This window comes from Poeciliopsis prolifica, unplaced genomic scaffold (assembly GCF_027474105.1).
Source record: "Poeciliopsis prolifica strain line A6 unplaced genomic scaffold, Auburn_PproV2 SCAFFOLD009, whole genome shotgun sequence".
NCBI lineage: Eukaryota > Metazoa > Chordata > Actinopteri > Cyprinodontiformes > Poeciliidae > Poeciliopsis > Poeciliopsis prolifica.
Window position 1 is genome coordinate 13,418,114 of NW_026562384.1, and position 19,923 is coordinate 13,438,036.

The 19,923-nt window shown below is 40.3% G+C and overlaps 1 protein-coding gene across 1 annotated transcript; it reads right to left on the reverse strand.

Annotated features, from left to right (window-relative positions):
* Nucleotides 1-1,839: 1,839 nt before the first annotated feature.
* ehd1a (EH-domain containing 1a) lies at nt 1,840-18,931 on the reverse strand. The gene is made up of 6 exons (XM_055034589.1): nt 18,141-18,931; nt 12,319-12,416; nt 6,115-6,356; nt 5,236-5,406; nt 3,722-3,886; nt 1,840-2,976 (listed from the first exon to the last, which is right to left on the reverse strand). The coding sequence occupies exons 1-6, from the start codon at nt 18,527-18,529 to the stop codon at nt 2,440-2,442; spliced, it is 1,602 nt and encodes a 533-aa protein (XP_054890564.1). The 5' UTR covers nt 18,530-18,931; the 3' UTR covers nt 1,840-2,439.
* Nucleotides 18,932-19,923: the final 992 nt, after the last annotated feature.

A 19,923-nucleotide genomic window follows, 5' to 3' on the forward strand; every position in this document is an offset into this window, starting at 1 on the left:
CTCGTGCATCTCCAGAACAAAGAGTGAAGCCACTGGAATAAATATTGAACAAAATAAAACCTTAATATGCGACCAGATGACTAAAATACGTGACTAATCGCTGAATTTCCCTGTTATTTCTCATTTAAAATGTTCTATTTAAACCAAGAAACTTTGAGTTCCCCAAGAGAAGCTGATCAGAGCTTCAAGCCTCTCTTTAAAAAAAAACAAAACAAAAAAACAAACAAAAAAACATGATCATCAATCATCCGGCACTAAATTCAGCGCAGTTGCCATGGGCGACGTGCATTAATGAGATGATCGGTTCTCCCACACGCAGGTGCTTCATTCCTCACCTGCGAGCAGCGGCGCTCCCTCCAGCGTGACTCTGTTGCATAAGGCCGACCCGGTGACCCCACGGCGGGGGGTCAGTGGGGCAGAGGGGCGTGGACGGAGACGCGCTGAGTGACAGCAGCGCGGATGGCAGCAGGAAGGGGAGACTGCGTAGCTCTGATGGAGGACGGCAGGAACAGGAAACAGTGCAAATACTGAGATACTGCGGCGTGAAGCGACGGATAGAAAGAAAAATAAAACACGCAGACGTGGAGTCGAGCTGCAACGTCATTTCACGCTCCAGTGTTCATTCCAGCAGCTTCCTGCCAGAGCATGGACCTGGACCTTAATTAGACCTGCATGAAAAACAAGACATTCAATCAATCTTTACATGTTTACATTCACTCAGCACTAATTTTTAATGATGCATTTGAGCTTCAACTGACTCAAATCTTAAAGCAAATAAATTGCTCCTTATGCGACAAGCAAGCAGATTTTCTCTACACACATCGTCAGCTCAATATAAATATTTATTTAAATGGCCCATGGAGTTGTGCTGCAACAATCGTTAGCATTTTTGCATTGTTCTGGATATTTGATTAAACTTTTGGAGTTAATTTAAATGTAAGTTTGTTTGTTTTTTAAGAACAATCAAATTCTGAGTAGTGTCAAAGGATCAATGTTCTGTCTGTTCACCCAACTAGTGCTGCAACTGAAGATCATTTTAGGAATTGATTATTCTAAAGGACTTGTCAAATATTGTTTTTTTTTTTTTAAAAATAGCGTCCTTACAGATTTTTTATTTCATCAGAGGCCTTTTTATATATTATACAGACATTAAAAGACGAAATTAAACAATTTCTTTTTATAGCATATGAATGCTTTAAATGCAGTAATTTTAAGGCTCATTGGTAGCAAAGTATGAAAACATCTATAGATAAAATAATACATTTGTTCAAATGATTCCTTAAAGGAAACTTATGGTGCAATAACCATGCCGAGACACAAGAGGGCGCGTCCGCACTCTTACGGGTGAAACCTGATCACCATGTGAAGCCTCAAAGTGGGGTTTGTAAAACAAGTGCGTGACCGTGAGTTGGGCATCTGGATGAAACGTCGCATTGTGTTTTAAGGCGGAAAGTGACGCGCTCAGCTGTGATTCAGCCCCACGCCACAGCCTGACTGCTGTGTTTACATGGCTGAACAATCACCCGGCAGCACTCAGGGACGAGAAACACCTGATGAATGAATATCAGACTTTTACAGGGTGCACTTCCGGCTTTCTTTATTGTTAGTGCTGTTCAGTCTGCGCTTGGACTGACATTGTCTAAGTCATCTCCATGCGTCCTCAGACTCCGCTGTTTCCACTGGGTCAGAAACACGCAGCCAGAAGTAACTTTATGGTTAGATGACTTTATACGTCCTCCTCTGCTCACCTTTTGGCTTTCTGGCCTGCAGGGGGCAAACGAACACACAGAAACACCTCAGCAACAAAATAAAAGCACAAAAACCATGACTCAGTACAAGTTTATTCAGCAAATATTTATTTTTTTTTAATATCTCTTAGCTTTAAAGGCTTTGAATAAGACTTTCTTCTAACACACCATTAATCGGTGTTGTCTTCAGAAAGCACAAGTCTCACAGTACAGAACTCTGTTTCATTCTTCTGGCAAAATAAAGAGGGAAGCATTTGGAAAGAGTAAAAGTTTAACAGTCAGGAAATACAAAAATATAAAGTAATTCTAACAGCTGTTTCAATTCATTTCCTCTTTCTCTCTCTCCAAATGGAAAAACAAAACTAGATATCTTTGGATCAAGTTACTATAATAGGACTGTATATTTATTAGACATGTTTACACAGGATTCATGAATCCACATTCAGGCCCTTGACTCAATAAACCCATTCTGTCCTTTCATCACCTCCCCACATAGAAATCTGAATGTCCCCCTTCCCCCCTCATCCCCCTAGAAACACTCCAGTCTCTCTCTGGTGAAACGCCGCCTCGTCCCGGTGCGTCAGGAAGCTTGTGAGACTCACAGCATGATGAAGGACGAAGCTGTTCATGCTCATGGTTGAACGTTTGGCACTGAGAGTCCTGAACATGAGTGTTGATGTGGCCGGCCTCCTTAATCTTGCATCGAAGTCCCTGCGCGTTTGGACGGAGGCACCAGGTGATCGGGCAGCGCAGAGGGCAGCTCGTGACCCTCCAGCTTCACCTTGATCAAGTGATTGGCCAGGGCAAACTCCTCATCGTCAAGGTAACCATCTTTATCCACGTCGGCCAGCTTCCAGATCTTTCCCAGAACCGTGTTGGGCAGCTTGGACTTCAGCATCTCCTTCTTGGCTGCGGCACCGGACACTTTGCCGTTGATGGGAGAGAGGGTGTAGAAGATCTCATCGTACGTAGGCTTGTCACGCCCCACCACCCACTCCAGCTCGTCGATGCCTTCGCTGGCACCCTCACCGTAACCGTGGCCGAACGGACCGCTCATGGTTCCCTCAAACGCTCCACCCTTGACGGTCTGGCTTGGCATAGCAGACTCCTCCTGGCGCACCATCGCCATGAGGCGGGCGATGTCGTTGGCCAGCATGTCCTCCACGGACTCGAGCAGTTTGGGCTTCAGCGACGCAAACTTGGTGAAGTCCTGGCCGTTCAGCAGCTCCTGAAAGGAAACAAAACAGGAATTGAAGATAGAAATAGATCAGTCTTCAAGAGTGTCCAATGGAAGCAGTGAACAAGAAGCAGGATTTCCTGAGAAACCAGGAAAAATAAATCCCATCCCCATCCTGGTCCTTCCTGGAGGGCAGTGGCAGGAAACCAGGGCAGAGATGTGAAGAGTAAAGGTTCGGAGGTCATTGTACTCTATAGGTTTTTTTCAACTCCATACACAGCACACAATTTACATAAGTCTGTGACTAAGGGTGTTTTCACACCTGTTTGTCCAGGAGAGTCTGACCTAATTTGTAACCTTTGTTACATTTTAGCTGGTGTGGTTTGCCTTCACACTGCTCTGGACCAAATTAATCAACCAAGATCTGCTGAAGAAAACATGAAAACTCATGAGCACAACTTCCTTCTTCACTAAATGTAAACACAAATGATACGGTGTTAAATTTTAGCAGCATTTCTATTTTAACTCTGGTATAAGACCACAAGCCATTTTCCTGCTAGTGTTGGACTCACTATAATTAGCTTCTCCGGTCCGCTTGCAGTGGAACCGCACCAGAGTTCACGTCAAGTGAACTGAGAGAGACTTTTAGGCAGACCAGAGTTCGATTACACAGCCACACCTCCCCAATCTAACCAAACTTTCTAGGTAGACGAACTAGAGTTGGATTAATGTGAACCAAACAGGGTTGATGTGAATGCACCCATAGCTTGCTCCCACATTTCCTTTTCTCTCTCACCTGCATCTTTGCAAGGTTGGGGAAGTCTCCAGGTGAGATCTGGTGCTCCTTCTCGATTTTCTGGTAGATCTCTCCCAGATTAGCGATCAGCTCCTTCTTCTTGGAGTCTTTCCCGAACACGGCGGGCATCTCCTTTTTCAGGGAGCTGATGATGTAAGCCTGCACCTGGAAGACAACATTGAAAAGAAAAAGTAGACCTCAGTTTCAGCGTGACAGTTCCACCTCATTAACCAGACTTCACCTCTGATCTTAATATAAATAACTAAGGCGGCAAAAAAATATCTTCCTATTTTTACACTTTAAGATGAGAATCAGATCTGGCCCCAAAAGGCAGGTCAAAAATGACACATACATTCAGCATTTTTTATTCTGGTTGACCAAAATCAGTGTTAATGTGTTTCATGTTGCAATTAATTTCTATGTAGAAACACTGAGTTGGTTTTGACTGAAATATTTAAGTAAGGCTTCCTTGCCTGTTGTATTTCTTTTTGTTTGTGATTAATGACAAAAAGGTTCCAAGTTGCACACTTTCTGTAGTCTCTGTTGTCTCCACCCTGCCACGGGTGGAGACAACATTTATATGGTGCAAGATAATTAGAAAGACAATAAAATGAGCAATAAGACTGGAGGAGAAGACACACCTTTCTGATAGTGGTGATTTTCCAACAGTTTTATCAATCAAGTTTTGTCAACTTGAGGAAATTTTAGTGCATATTGGTTCATGAATCCAGCAGTTTGATGGACAATGTGGCATTGTGTTTTCTTGCAGCAGTGGTAATATTTCTCTTCAGCAATATGCTTACATCCACACCTCTTAAAAAACAACTATAAAGTTGCAAAAATGAACAGTTCTCACTTGCAGTCACACGTTTCCCTTGAACAACACATGGCTATGTAAAAATGTTTCAAATTATTAAAAAAGAATGATCAAATAAAAGAAAAATTACTGTTACTATAATGTAGCTGCAAACTAAAGCCTAGAGATGATTAGCCTAATCAACATTTTGTTGAAATTGCATTAGTAAGGTGTTTTTTATTTTTCTTAAACATCTATTAGAATAAAATGTCTTCAAATTTTTACAGTACTACAATGATTATTCAGTATTTTAATGTAACTGAGTGTTTTCTGTGTTGTCACATTTTAACATATTTGTATCAATAAAATAAAAGCGTGATACTAATTTCAGTCCAATCAAACTCCATCCCTCCTTGGTTGTTAAAGAAATAAAACAATCCTAGGAAACAGACATGATGGTTCAAAAATACCTTATTTTCTTTTTGCTTATGGTTTTTGACCAACTCAGCTAAGGCGTGGCAACTGAAGGAGCGCCACCAATCACTCTTATTAATTTAACAATGCCTTAAAACCACAGTAAGAAAACTATGTTTTAACCAAAAGCAATCAGATCCTGTTATTTTTGGTCAATATTTTGTGCTAATATAGTGAGATTTTGACGAAACATCAGGTTGGTTTGCTGGTGGTACTCAGTCCCTCTGATCCTGTTGATACCAACCTTAGCAAGGCGTGCTCTTTTGATGAGGTCATTCAGTTTACGCAGAGCAGCGTTGCGTGGCAAAGACTGGATGTCCAAGAACAGGTCCTGCTCCTCGGCCTCAAACAGCTTCCTGTTATCAGGAACCAGCAGCGGCTGAGCCCAGAATGACCCGATGTACACACGGACCACCTGAAATAAAGTTCCTACAGGTTAAAAATCACCATTTCCCTCCAGTTAGTCTTATCTGAGGACATTTGATCAGAGGTCACCAACATGACAGCGGAACAGTTGTTGCACAAAAAGCGGCAAATAGGATGTGACACAATATGGTGTCAGTGAAGTAAAAATAAAATGATAGAATGGGCGTTTTGTGGTTCATTTCCTGCTTAAATCTCCTCAATGCAACTCTGAGTGAAAGTCAATGAATAATGATCAGCAGGATCCAAAGGTTTCTCTGGGTGATGAATATGGCTCTGGATCAAACATTAACCCAGCAGTCAGGAAGAATCATGAGACCGTGTCACATGGTACGACATGGGATTTGAAAAAGGTGGAATTAAAACCATTTTTCGCTTTCATTATGAGGGTCTATGGACCCTCGCTTTCATTATGGTCAGGAACCATAACGCCACAAAAGGATTAATCAAAGACGTCAGAAAACACAGATTTGCTCGTCTGCTTTACTGGAAACAATGTCTGTCCAGGCCTGCCGGAGCTGGTCAGAGATTTTCCACTGAAATATCAACTAAAGCTCAGAGTCTGTCAAACTGCTAATTAGTCCATGTAGAAGATGTTATTTTGTAGTTTCAGTGGAAAGTAAACTGACAATTTAACAATATCCCTACAAAATGACTAAGCTTAAGAATTTAAAAATAAAAGGTTAAATTAAATCTTTACCTCAGGTGTGTTGATGATTTTTCCCAGTGACCACATCAGCGCTCCATAGACCCTCATCAGCTGCTGAGTGCTGATCTGATCTGCCTTGTTCAGCACCACGCGCATCTTGTCCTCGTGGTTCTTGAGGGCTCGGATCACCTCGGAGAACTCGTCGGAGATGTCCAGCTTGTGGGCGTCGAACAGCAGGATGATGCGGTCCACCCGCTCAGCGAACCACTCGAGCACCGCCGCAAAGTCGTAACCTGGAGAGAAGAGGAGCGGCCAGGGTGAGCCGTTTATTTTGCATCGCAGACCCAACTTTCTCTGCTTTTGAGGAGTGTGTTTAACAGCTTTACACCTAGAGACTGAAATCTCAACCCATTCTTCTTTTCCACATAGTTTAGGTTCAGTGAGGCCTCTCTAACACATGAATATGCTTTGATGGAGTCCACTCCATTGTTGCTTCGGCTGCATGTTCAGCCGTTGTGCTGCTGAAAGGGGAACTACTGCCTCGACCCCAACTCTGTCCTGCTCTGCCCTCTGGTCAGCTTCACTTCTCTGGAAGCACCCAGCATAATACTGCTACCACCGTGTTTCAAAGACCGTGTTCAGGATGGTGTGCAGTCTTCATTTCACTCCACACGACAAAGGCATCTTTTCCAGCTCAAATATAATAATTTTAGTCTCCTCTAATCACAGCATCTTCTTTCACTGACTGTTGTGTGCTAAATGAAAACAGGACTTCTTAATGTTTGCCTTTAACAAAAGCTTTTGTCTTGCTATTTTTACATAAATGTATATTCTCCAATCGGAGCTGCTGACCAGAGTTATGAGCCTCTTATCTACTTTTCTATGGAAGGCTGCTTTAACATTATGTTGCTTTTACCACACTTACATTCCACATACCTGAAACTAGTGGATGACTCGACGTTTTAGCAGACTAAGATGTCTAATTACATTCTCACCAGTCGAATTGTCTTCTTTTTTTGATATATAAAATGTAATTACTAATAGTCAGATGGAACTGATTTTATGTTAAAATGGCCTGCCATAGAGAGTCTGACTAATGCTCTTCATAATCAGTCTATTACCTGGATGACATTGTGTTCGTATGGCTAGTTTTTGGCAAACCTTTAGATATAATTTGTTCGGAAGATGTTCATAGTGTGCACTGGATTTCATTTATCTGTCATATGTGATCTTGATAAAGTGAAATAGTTCAAATGTATTCCAATTCAATGTCATGTTGCTCAAGTGATGTTTACAAAAGACTTTCAAAAGGCGTCTTTTCTCACCCGGTTAACATTTAACCAGGTGTTTTAAGTTGACAGAGCAGGTCTGTCGAGGTAAAGACTGTCAGGAGCCTTTAGGACAATCTGACTTGTTAATGAACAGCATGTTCTGAAACAAAGCTCTCTAGTATGTCTAAAAACATTAGCATGTAATAAAAAATAAAAAAAAAGCATGAGCTGCTGAGATCAAAATGTCACAGATGCAACTACAGAGTTAACATTCAAAGCAGAGCAAGAGGCAGCAGAGAGAAAGTCAGGAGTTGTGGTTTAGATTAGTGTCTGTGTATCATCTGATCGGAGAAGAATGCAGCTGGTAAAAATTCATCTCAGCCGCAGTTCAAACGCCGCCAGATCTGCTGCATATACATTCCAACATGGCTTCCTTTGTCCCCGTCTGAATATACCTCAGGAGAGACAGAGATAAAGACAGAGAAGGGAAAAGACTGCAGAGGGCGAGATGGGGGCGAGTGAAAGTGAAAGTATGAGGGGAGTGTAAATAGAGGAGATCAACGTAGGAGGCAGCTGCACTTTGAACAGAAAAGACTCTGAGGCTACATGTCCACTGAGGGAAATGAATAGGAGTATCTGAAATCCAAAAGCCCAGAAGGCAGCCGGTCCAGTGTTCATTCCTCATAAGCTGGATTTGAAACCCACTTCAGACAGCTGCTGAGGGCCAGACTGAGTCCTAGCGCATAGCATGAACAGCTGTGAGGGCTCCACCGTCCTGCATCGAGATAAAGCCAGAAACCCATAACATGAACAGAGATCCCAAGTAAAGATCAGCGAGCATCTATGTGAACGTTTAGAACAACTCTCTGTTTAAGACAGAGGTATTTACGTCCCTTCTCAGGAAAAAACAAGTTGTTCAAATAGCTCTTATGACATATTTTAAAATGCAACTAAGCTCGACTTTTCAGATTGTTGTTTAATTTTATGAGCGACGTTTGGTAGTTTTGTACTCAAATAAAATTGTGCCGCCTACCACAAGATGTTTCACTTTCACAACTGGTGACTTAAAGGGATTTTCCATATTTTAATCATAGTCTACCATTATTGTCTGTCCGGCTGTTTTAGAACTGGCAAAGTCTGAGGTTTCATACCAAAGTGGACTTCTGAATCAGACATGGCCGCATTGCATTGAAAAGTTCTCAGATTAAAAAAATATATTTATTTGCACTTTGATTTGTTTGCATCACAGCACATTTTTCCAGAACTGCTTAATATTTGAAAGAGTATTAATCCTGATACTGATGTGTGCAACAGTGAAATCACAAAGAACCGCTGGGATGCAATATTTGCTCATCTCAAGTGCTATTTACTGCCAATAATGACTCTGTATTGTTGGACATAAGTTTCACGGCTCTTGATGTCCAAACTTCATGTATTTTTAGTGATGAAATGTGAACGCTCACAAAGAGAGGTGGAGACATTTCATTCATAAACAGAACACAATTATGGACTAATTAATGAATATTATGGTCATAACATGGTATAGATAGTAAAACTGTGCAGCCCTAAAGTTTGTATAGGCAATAAAGTTTTTCAAACCATAACCAAATGCACATGTTGCTGTTCTTTTCCTTTTATGTACATCCTGCATTTTGCTGAACTTTTATTGCATTGCTGGCTTAACATAACTTCCCTAACTCATTTTCCTGTAGACCATAGAGGAGAACGGAGCCTTACTACAGAGCCTCTTAAATGATGATGTGGCCACAGTGTTTAAAAGAACTGAGTGTAGAAAAATGCATCATCATTACTGGCAGCAGTTACTTTGGTCCCTAACCACATCATTGAGCAAGAAACAACTGGCTGGATCTGGAAAGCTGTTGAGTTTATTTCTGTTTGATATAGTTCTCAGATTCAAGTTTTGACTTTAAAAGAAGCAGCATAATTCCCTAAATTGTTCATATACATGGCATTAAAACCACCAACTAAAAGGCAATTCAAGTTCCTGAGCTGAAGCTTGAGAACCCTTGGGGATAAAAGTTTGAAGGACATTTATCAATTTCACTTTCAAATCAGTGTGATAACGTTAAAGAAAGTTTTGGTTGAGTGGGAACACAACCAGAAAGGCAGGTTTTATTCTGTTGCGAATACATTTGGGCATATTTGTACAGTAAACATTTGAGAGACCCATCAGGGTCCTCACCTAACAGGTATTGGTATCAATACCAAAAATCTGAGAAATCAAATTTTGATTTGATTTCTCAGATTATATAACTAAATCCCTTCTGTGGAAACAGTAAAGTGCTACTGGTAAATGACAAACCAGAGGTGACTGTGGGAAAGTCAACAGATAGTTCTGCAAAATCACAATTTCACTATAGCTTTAGTAACTTCAGAGCTTAGTCAGGAACAAGAACCGAGGCGTACATGCTGGCCTAATCAAAAAAAGCACAGAGTTTCTCAACAGGAGGGAAGCATTCATGAGTTGGATATTACAGATGTAAAGTAATATCAGGTCCAGACAAGCATGTGCCCGTCACAGATGAGCTGCACAGGTCTGTTTTTATTCGACACAGACCGTACAGTATGTCTGGATTACCCTACTGTATCCATGTTTATACAGATACAGAGTCCGGGTTGGGGTGCATTCAGAAAAGACTGAGAGTAGGAATGTGGAAGTGTATATGAAGAGAAACAAAACGGAGGAAGCCTTGGATTTGCTCCACTCCTCTGTCAAAGAAGGTCACCTCAACCTGGGTCGGCCTCTTCATTCATGCAAATACCTGCAATATGTTTGAACTGCGGACATGCTTCGTCACAGCAAACAAACACACTGCTCACAAAACTTTAGGGACATTCAGCTTTTGGGTGAAACTTCAGGGTGAACCTAAAATGAGCTGCGACCTTTACAGGTGACCTTAATTTGACCTTCTCTGAACTACTGAATGATTCATTGTTTCAGTTGTCTTACAACAAGCTTAAAACCGCAAAACAGGTGTTTGATCCACAAATCGACCAATAAATACTTGGTTCAATCAGCTGGTATTTAAACAACTTTTCTCATCATGTTCACATTTTAACATCAGGAGACAAAGACACCCAACATCTGCTCAGCAGCACCTCGGCATGGTGAGGCGTCAGACAGGATGTTCCCAGATGAAGTGGCTCAGAGTCGAGGTTGAGACAGAGACAGAGACTGGAAGAGTCACCCGCCACTGCTGTTAGCTTTTGTTTCAATGCTCTGATTCAGAAAAGTAGAAATATACAATGGTGATTTTCTTAACTTTCATAATACAATATTTTTATAAATTTTCTTTACGTTTCATCCAAAAGCCAAATATTCCTAACTTTTTGAGAGTAGAGTGTGCAACATTATCACGACATTCATCTCCTTTAAGAACTTCAAAATAAATGTTTAATTCAAAGTGACTTTTAAGTAGAAGTGTCTGAATACAATGCGCTGTGAAAGTATTCACAACCTTTTAAATTTTCTAAATTTTTGTTAAGTTATAACCACAAACATGAATGTATTTTACCAAGATTTGCTCATCTTCTTTTCAAAATTCCTCAATTTCACTTGGAAGAAGAAAAAAAAATGAGCCAGAGCATCTTCTTCAACATGTTTGCTGTGTGGTTGACGTAGTTTGTGGCAAACTATAAACAGAACTTCTTATAACTTTCTTCTTGACATAAAGGCCAGATTTGTGTATTTCAAGCTGTCCTCTTGAATCTCTGCAGCTCCTCCAGAGACACAAAGGGGCCACGCAGCTGGGTGTCTAAACAAAACTTTTGTCTGGCCCATTTTTTTGTTTTAAGGTAACAGTGCTAGAGTTTATAACCTAAATCGTGCTTTGACCTGCAGCATAATTTTCTCCATGACCCTGCCGTTCCCTCAGGTTCAACTTGCCAATATGTGACTTCTGAAGTAAACTAATAAAAGGGTACATTTAAAATACAACACTTTACTTTTGTAAAAAAAAGTTGAAAGACTAAGTACATAATTCATGCCACTATATAATAAACTATATATTAATCTATCATATCAAAGCCAAATAAAACAGATTAGAAAACAGATTAGATTGTAAAAAGAAACGAAAACAATAGCATGACTAGTTTTGCAATGACTAGTCATCAAATCCTAAACTTTTTGGTATTTTTTATTTGTGTTTCTTCCTCCTGAGAGCAATCAGAGTCATTTAGAGCAGGCCGATGTATTTAGCCATTTCACTTCACTTCCTTTAACTAAGGAACAAAAACAAAGTCTCACTGCTTGTATGTGCAGTTCCTCATAAACTAACTATAAATCAGGTACCAAAAGCAGAAGCTTTGATCGGCAGTATTCTTATCTTCGACATGTTTTGTAAAGCTCACCAAAAGCTTTTTTTAAAAAGCACATATGCAGCAACAACCTAATGACCCTAAAGGTCAGGCTGTTGTGGCAGCAAGTGGAAAAAATATGCAACGTTTTAATCAAACAGCCGACTGGAAAATAAAAATTACTGCACAGGGCTACAAGAGACAAAAATAACAAAAGAGGATCAAAATCAGAGGTTTTCCCTTGTGGGCAAAGGGCAGCATTAATAACGGTACATTCAGAAAATGCTGTAGGAACCTCCGCACAGAAAGGCAGGAAATTAGCTTCAAGTGTTACACGGCCTCTCCTTGTTTCTGTCGGACTGTGTGCTTCTCTGCTAGAACTGGTTATGCTTTGCCTCCTAGGCGTCAGAGGAGTTAAATACAGGTTTGACAGCACTCTGAGCAGACTGCTACAGTTTGAGTGCAGGAGCACTCGGCGAGCAACAAAAAAGACAAATATATAGACGCTTTCTTTTTATATCTGAACTGGTTACTTCCTTCTGGTTTATTTTGCATTTGTGCAAGGCTGTACATTTTCACCACTTTGGGGTTTTTGATCAGAGGCCGTGGCGCGGTGCAACTAACACAACTGAATTTATTTGTGTGTGTGTATGTGTGTGAAGCAGACCTCTGCTTATCCTCTGTTTTTCTCCAGATAGGATTCCAGGAGTATCAATGATGCTGATGCTTTCCAGAACGGGATTGGGCATCTGGGCACACATGAATCTAGACAGAGGAGGAACAAACAATGGAGAGAAGGAGAGTAAATTAGAGCGAGACAAAAACGAAAGCAGAGAGAGGGACAGGGGCGCGAGGAGAGGAGAGGAGAGGAGAAAACCTGTTGAGTGAGGTAACGCAACTGCGTCCTGTAACGCAGTTGCTTTAGCGTTACAGAACAAAATTGTTCTTGTTTCATTTTTGGCAAATTGGTTGCAAAAACATTTTTATTTCATCATCAGTATCAAGTTACATTTTGTAATTTATCATTTAGTGTTTAACACTTTAAATTCTTTTTGAAAGTAGGAGAAAGTTTAACTTTTCTAGTTGCTGCTATATTACATCAAGAATGAAATTTCTGAAGAAAATGAAGAAACCACCACACCCCAAAGCTGCAACCACAAAAATGTTACACTACAATTTTTCAACATTCATCAAAAGCTTGCATTACAGTTTTGGGTGAATTTAAAAACAATTCATCCACATTGTCTGGAAACATTCATAATCATCCAACCTGAACAGACTTTTCCAGACTGTGTGGGAACACAAACATGTATTTAGAGGTATAAACGGTTGTAAAGATGCAGGTAATGTTTGTATACTCTACACTGAAGACTCTGTGCAGATCTAATACACAAACATTAATCAAGCTTGACCGGTTAATTGAGATCACGTTGAAACTAACTGTCGTTTGTGTATTTTTCCAACAACAAAAGTGAGACGACATGGCTACCGATTTTCCGACAGCATAAAGACGATGATGTAAGGAAGATGAATATGGAAATTATTGGAAAAACAAACAATAAATCTTAAAATTGTAGGCCTGACTCCTTCCCAGATCAACATGATTTACAACAGTGGAGCGCCTGAGGATGTTCACAGGCCTTTAAACCTTAAAGGGGAGTTGCACACACCAACAGAAATCTGAAGAGCAGACTCACACATGCCACAAAGCGTGGGAGAAGATGACTTGCTTAATACCAAAACACACAGACCCACTCAGGACAAAGAGTTAGATTGTTAGGACACCCCATAGCTGAGAGTATTATGTCTCACTCTGCTGCCCCTTCAGCCAAACAGAACCAACACTCACAGCATGAGCTCAGAGGCACCGGGTCATAAGACTGGGGAAACCATGCTTTCACATTCCTGCTCCAACCACACAAGCACTACTAACCCTAACAGAGATCCTGCACCACATACAAGATGGAAATGGAAAGATTTACCAAGATCCAGGGGGGAAAAAAACAACAAAAAAGAAAAAGAAGGTAGGAAAATGACTCCTTCCATTGAGAGCTGAATAGTGGTGTCACCTTACAGTGACACTGCTAGGAAAAGATAGCAGCTGTTCTGTTTTTTCCTCTCCTTCTCCCTTGGATCTTTTATTAAATGTCATTCAGTTGGAACATTTTTCAAGTTTTCCATCTAACTGTCTCTGCTATGCTTTGCAGGAGAAAATGCTCGGATCAAGTTTCAATGTTTCTGAAATTCCCAGAAATAATGTGCAGATACAGAGACAAGAACTCATCAACTGTATGATAATTTATCATAAAGACTGGAGAACAATCGTCACTGTTAGGACAGTTCAGGTTGAGGACAAAGGAAAACATTTAACATCATAACTGGAATTTTCTCCTCCAATCATAACACACGCCTCCTGACCTTCAGCCTTCTTTCTCATCGTAACCTCAGCTTCCCATATTGCAGAGGAAATGAGCCGGCTGTCACTCATGAGACTGACATTGGAAACGTGACCAATCACAATTTTCCACATTTCTTCCTTCAAACAAACAAAATTTGAATCATGATTTTTTTGTTTCCAGTTGTCTATAAAAATCTCCAGGTACCTTGGGTGTGTATTATTAAAGCACATCGTGAGGCTTCGCAAGGCTCCGGCCCGGACTCAGTAAAGAGCAAAGTCAGCGCCCTGGAACAACAGGACGGGACAGAGCCGGACAGTGTGGGCCAGAGCGGAACCTAAGCTTTGCTGACTCCAGTTTTACTGACTAACGGCTTACAGAAAACACAGAAATACACTGGGGGCCCCCAGACTGCAGCAGCACAAAATGTATATCAGAACCAAAAGGCATACACCTTCTAATAAAATTACTAATAGTTTTAGTAGAACTATCGAGTTAATTCTGAGGATACTTGGCTGAAAAAAAAAATCAGAAACAACATAAGGTTTCCTCAAAAGCAGGTGCTGAATGTGTGAGAATCTCATGTCTGATTTCTGTTTATGCTCTTCATAAATAACTGCTTACTCTGAAGGTAGGGCCCACCTGAGCCTGGTAGTTAAAGGCTAATCTGCAGACTGAATAACTATGGTTAAAAGCTGCACAGAAGGGCTGACATTACAATCACATCAACTCAACCAATTAAGAGTCTGATCCTTGATTTTCTTTTGCCAGCTTTTAGAAATGGCAGGACTACAGCCGCCATTTCATCACTCGATGCAACATAATTAAGTGAAAATTTCGGGTGAAATGTACTTGTACTACTTGTCCAGAAACACTAAATGTAGATTACAGTTACTAATGTGTACCATATTACACCCCATGGATGCAATGTCACTGCAAAAACCTAAAACCCTGAAACAAAATGAAGCCTCTAATCACAAAGTATGTGTTTGTATTTCAGAGTTTGTGTTCTAGCTACAATGTGCTTTTGATTAATCTTGATAAGATTGCTGTGGATGTAAAAATAATCACCATATTGAAACTCTGATGCACTCTGGCCTTAAAACTCATATTTTCATGTTGAGTGACAAGAGAATCATTTCTAATCAAAGCGGTATTGAAGAAAAAACAGTTTCTAATATTTAAATGGAACAAGTTCTGGACGGTTCTAAGGGCATTGATTAGTCTCGAGGGTCAAGAAAGTAATTTTTATAAAAATATGTTTACATAAAGGTTAAAACTACCACTCCGTTTTGCCAGTTTTTATGAGAAATAATCTGTGAACAAAAATAAAAAACACATTTTAATCAAACAGAGCTCCTCCGCCTTCCTCCTGTGGTTCTACAGAAATACATCACTCAGTAAGAAAACCAATCAGGGCCAGGAAGAGGGATTTAGTGCTGTCAATCACACTCATGTACACACTGCTCAAGATTGTCGGTCTGCTGCAGCTGTGACATGAATGCTAACTAGTCTTAGCATTCATGGCGGGCTCCGTTGTGGGGGAGGAGCTGTAGCGTGGCAGAGAGTAAGAATGAGGGTGTGAGCAGCACCAGGGTGATTGACAACACCCAGACCCTCCTCCAGTTGTTTCTGACCAAGCAGAGTATTTCTGTAGATGGCAGGGAGAAAATAGAGAAGCTAAATTTTTTTCAAAGCTCATCTGTTTCATATTATACCTGGACAGTGACTCTTTTGACAAATATGCAATAAATATTTTGCATGAGTTACCTACTGCAGCTTTAAAACATAAACTAGCTTTATTATTTTGAAAACCTTAAATAAATCACAAACTGGAGATATCCTGCTTCATAGTTGAGGAGTCGGGTAAATTCCTGTTCTGAATCGTTAGTCCAATTAGTCAAAAATAGACCTACAACTCTATGATGAGAGTTTTAAATAAACATTTTATTTACTTTAAGCACAGCTTCAAATATTCCTGTGAGCCTGAGACGGAGATGCAGACTGAATTCAATTAAACTACATAATGTGAAAGTACTTGTCTCCACAACTTGACAAATGATGTGACAATAAACCATTGTTTAAATTAAATCTTATCTCCTTTCCTTTTTAGTCTTTAATGAAGTTTGAGCGATAAATAATGTCTGACAAAAACCAACATTTCCTACTCTTTTAAAGTGATATGTGAATTATAATTATTACACTTTCCTCATTGTGAATGATGGTTACTTGGCAGACACTTGCTCCCATTGAAGATAAGAACACTCCACATAATTCCAGGAAGGAATGTCAAAGGATATTGATAATAGGAAAGAGGCCCAACTGAGCAAGTCCCAACTTGAGTGTTTATCTTACTACAGCTCATGGCAACATAACAAACAATCTGATGTCGACAGCAAATTAAGATTACAATAACTAAACAAAACCAGACTGCACAGCATTCTGGCTATCTATTTAGCTGGACGTTTCTCTGTTGTTGACATTATCTGGAAGATGGAATGGGAGACTCCCGCATGCTCAACCATCCATTTTATAGGATGTCTGAGCGCATAAGAAATTCATACATTGTATAACAAGATCAGGTGTTTTAGCTTTAAGCAAGCAGGCCCACAGGTTTTTGCTCTCTGAGCCTGACTGGGAGGAGCTCACTTGATACAGCTAGCGGAAAACTGGGGGAAGTTTCAAGTGTCTCTGGATTTCACTTCAACCGAAGTCATACCACTGCTTTTATTTAATACCATTCCTAATATGTAATATTCATTTGTGTCAGTATGTTAAAAAAAAAACCTGACCTGGGAAATACCTCTGTCTCATCTGAGCTGTAGGAAAGACGAAAGTCATTCATAAGATGGGAAAATCCATTCCAACAATCCTATGGGAAGCGGTCTGGAATGTCCCAAACAATCTGGATAATCACTTTCACAGAACAGCCTCCCATGAGCCAAATTAATTTGAACAAAAGTAAAACATCTGTTAGGTTTACAGTCACACCACCACACGAGATAGACAGTAAAACATCTAACCCTCTGACTTTATAGGACACAAACAGCGACTTTATAAGAGGTTGGTTTCATCTCCTGTTTTACTTTGAAAAGCAAATGAACAGCAATTTCTAGGAAGCATTTATTCAGACGTTTGTAAAACTTGGGATACTTCACCAGACTTTGAGAGAAAATTAATATGGCTTAGACGTTTATAACACAGTGAAACCTTCTCAAATTTTGGGATGAATTAGGGTCAGCAATCCCACTTCATCTTTGAATATTAAAACTAGATATGATCTTAACTTTAAGGGAAAAACCAATAGCTTTTTCTTGTAGGTCTTAGATATTTGGCCAAATGAATTACTTTCTTGGCAAACAACCGAATTAAAGACATCTATGCAACCTTGCATTGAAACACAGCTGAGCCTAGTTATAGGAGCTGGCTGGTGTTGTAATACTTATACAGCCGGAGGGACATGAAACTTATGGCCCTGGCTTAAAAGGACACAACAAGGTCAGCATGCTGCCGAGCCGCATAGCTCCCATTTATCTACGTCCCAGAGAACATGCTGTTTCTTCACAATCTAATCTGTCCAGAAGAATTTTGAAAAGTACTTTTAAATACCTAAAACAAAAAAAAAAAAGAGTGTATGGTGATGTGGATTTGTACCCAAGTGAAAGGAAAAGAGCTTCCTTTAATTGATTAAGCCATTCTTTTCTCTTTACTATAAACACACACACACACACACACACACACACACACACACACACACACACACACACACACACACAGGTGGCGCTTCCACCTGTCTCCTGACACTGAACATGTGCATTCCTTTAGGATGATGAAAGGAGGAAACCTCTCATACTCTGGGTACTTCAGTGAAGATTGCTCAACAGCACAATGTAAATTTGCCCAAGAAGGAAAAAAAAAAGGTGTGGTGCATGTTTGGACTCGTAGGAGGGGTGTTTAAAATCACATATGATGTCTTTATGAGACTTTTGCTCCCTACACTAACTAGTGAAAACACTGAAACTCAGGCATTACCATTTAAACATCTAGGTTTGTGTTTTAGTGAGCACTTTAAAGTTCACAGGGGGTTTGTTACCTGTTTAGAAAGGCGTTTCCAAAAGCGTTGAGTTTACGGAAGGGCTTCTTGGGGTCCACCACCAGGGCATTACCCGGGATCACCCCGTCCTGCTCGCCGTGCATCACCGCGATGAAAGAGTCCGTGGTGGGCTCGGGGCCAATGCGCATACCGGGGAAGTCCTGCTCCATGAGGTGCCGGATGAAGGTGGTCTTACCGGTGGAGTACTGCCCAACCAGGAGCACCATTGGCTTGTTGTCGAAGTCTGCATCTTCTAGTGCAGGGGAGTGGAAGTCGTGGAACCGATACGCGTCCTCCAGCGGGAACAGTTTGGTTCGGTAAAGCTTCCGCAGTCCCTCCGACACGTTCTGGAACAGCTCGGGGTCCTTCTTCAAGGTCTTTCTGAACATGGTTGCTGGTTTTTACCCTTCAGTAGACACAGCTGTGTCGGTCTCCTCTTGAATGGTTGTCTAATTAAGCTGTGAGAGGTCTCTCACGCCGACAGGAGATTAGCAGTCTGTGAGCTCGAGAGTGAAACAACGACTGGGGCGAGGTCTTGCAAGTTTAGTCCCCACCCTCTTGTTAGCTTGCCAGTGGCCACGCACGAAGAGCCTTACTCGTTAATGGGAGGGCTCCGTTCAGCTGACTTTAACTTAATTTAACACAGCCACCGTGACCCCACTTTGAATACCAGGCTCCCGGCAGACAGTGTCCGTCAAATGCACCGAGGTTGTGAATGAAAAAGCCGTTAAAAACCTTTTGAAAGTAGCTTCTCTCTTAGCACCCGGCTGTCAGTTAAGAACCACCATCACCGGAAGTGTTACTTCACAATAAAAGTCTCAACGAACGAAAGCAGTAAATCCCATATACGTCATCAGAATATTTTCGAATCCACAGGAGTACGGCAGGCCGAGATAATATATAATTAAAACGACACGTCATGTCCCTAATAACTTTATGGCGAGGATTACACCAGCAGATGAAAAACAAATACACTGAATTGATACATAAATGGCTGATTGAGGAAGGAAGATATATTGCTACCTGACATAAGTTGTGCCAATTAAGCCAATAAAGTAAATTTGTCATATTAAAATTCAAGTCAATAGTGTTAAATTTGGTTGAAATATTGACCAGTTACAGTGACGAACATTTATTGATTAAACAGTGTCAGACATGCCTATGTTGTCTGTTATCCATCCATCAATTTTCTAACACTCTTGTCCCTGGTTGGGTCGAGAGACTCGTCTGTTATTTTAGTAAGAAATAACATTATTTAATGTATAATATGCTAAAACATTTGCTATATTACCACAATATTTTTTGTTGTTTCAAGCACAAGCCAGTGTTTTTGATTTTAAACCCATTTTTAGTTCGTTTAACAAAACTGAATGTATCTATTGATATTCATCTATTATTTATTTATCTATTCATATGACAAATTTTTTGGGTGTATTTGTTTTGGAAAAAAAGAGAGAAAGATGACAAATATTTTGTAATTTTGAAATGTGACTGTTATGACTGACTTTGTGTCTGTCATAAAACTATTTCAGACAAGTATTTATGCATGTTATTTTCTACAAACATATCCACTAATATGTTCCTAATGCTGAAGTATTTTTTCTCTTCTCAGATTAAAAAAGGTTCCTCAACAAAAATAAAACATGTGGATTCAGTTGTTACAGTGGTGTGTTTCTCATTCATACATGTTTTTATTACCTCATCGTATCAAACCACTTTGCACATCTGGGATTTGTTTCCATATCCCAGATAGTTTTTGCTTTCCTCTGTTATCACTTTGACT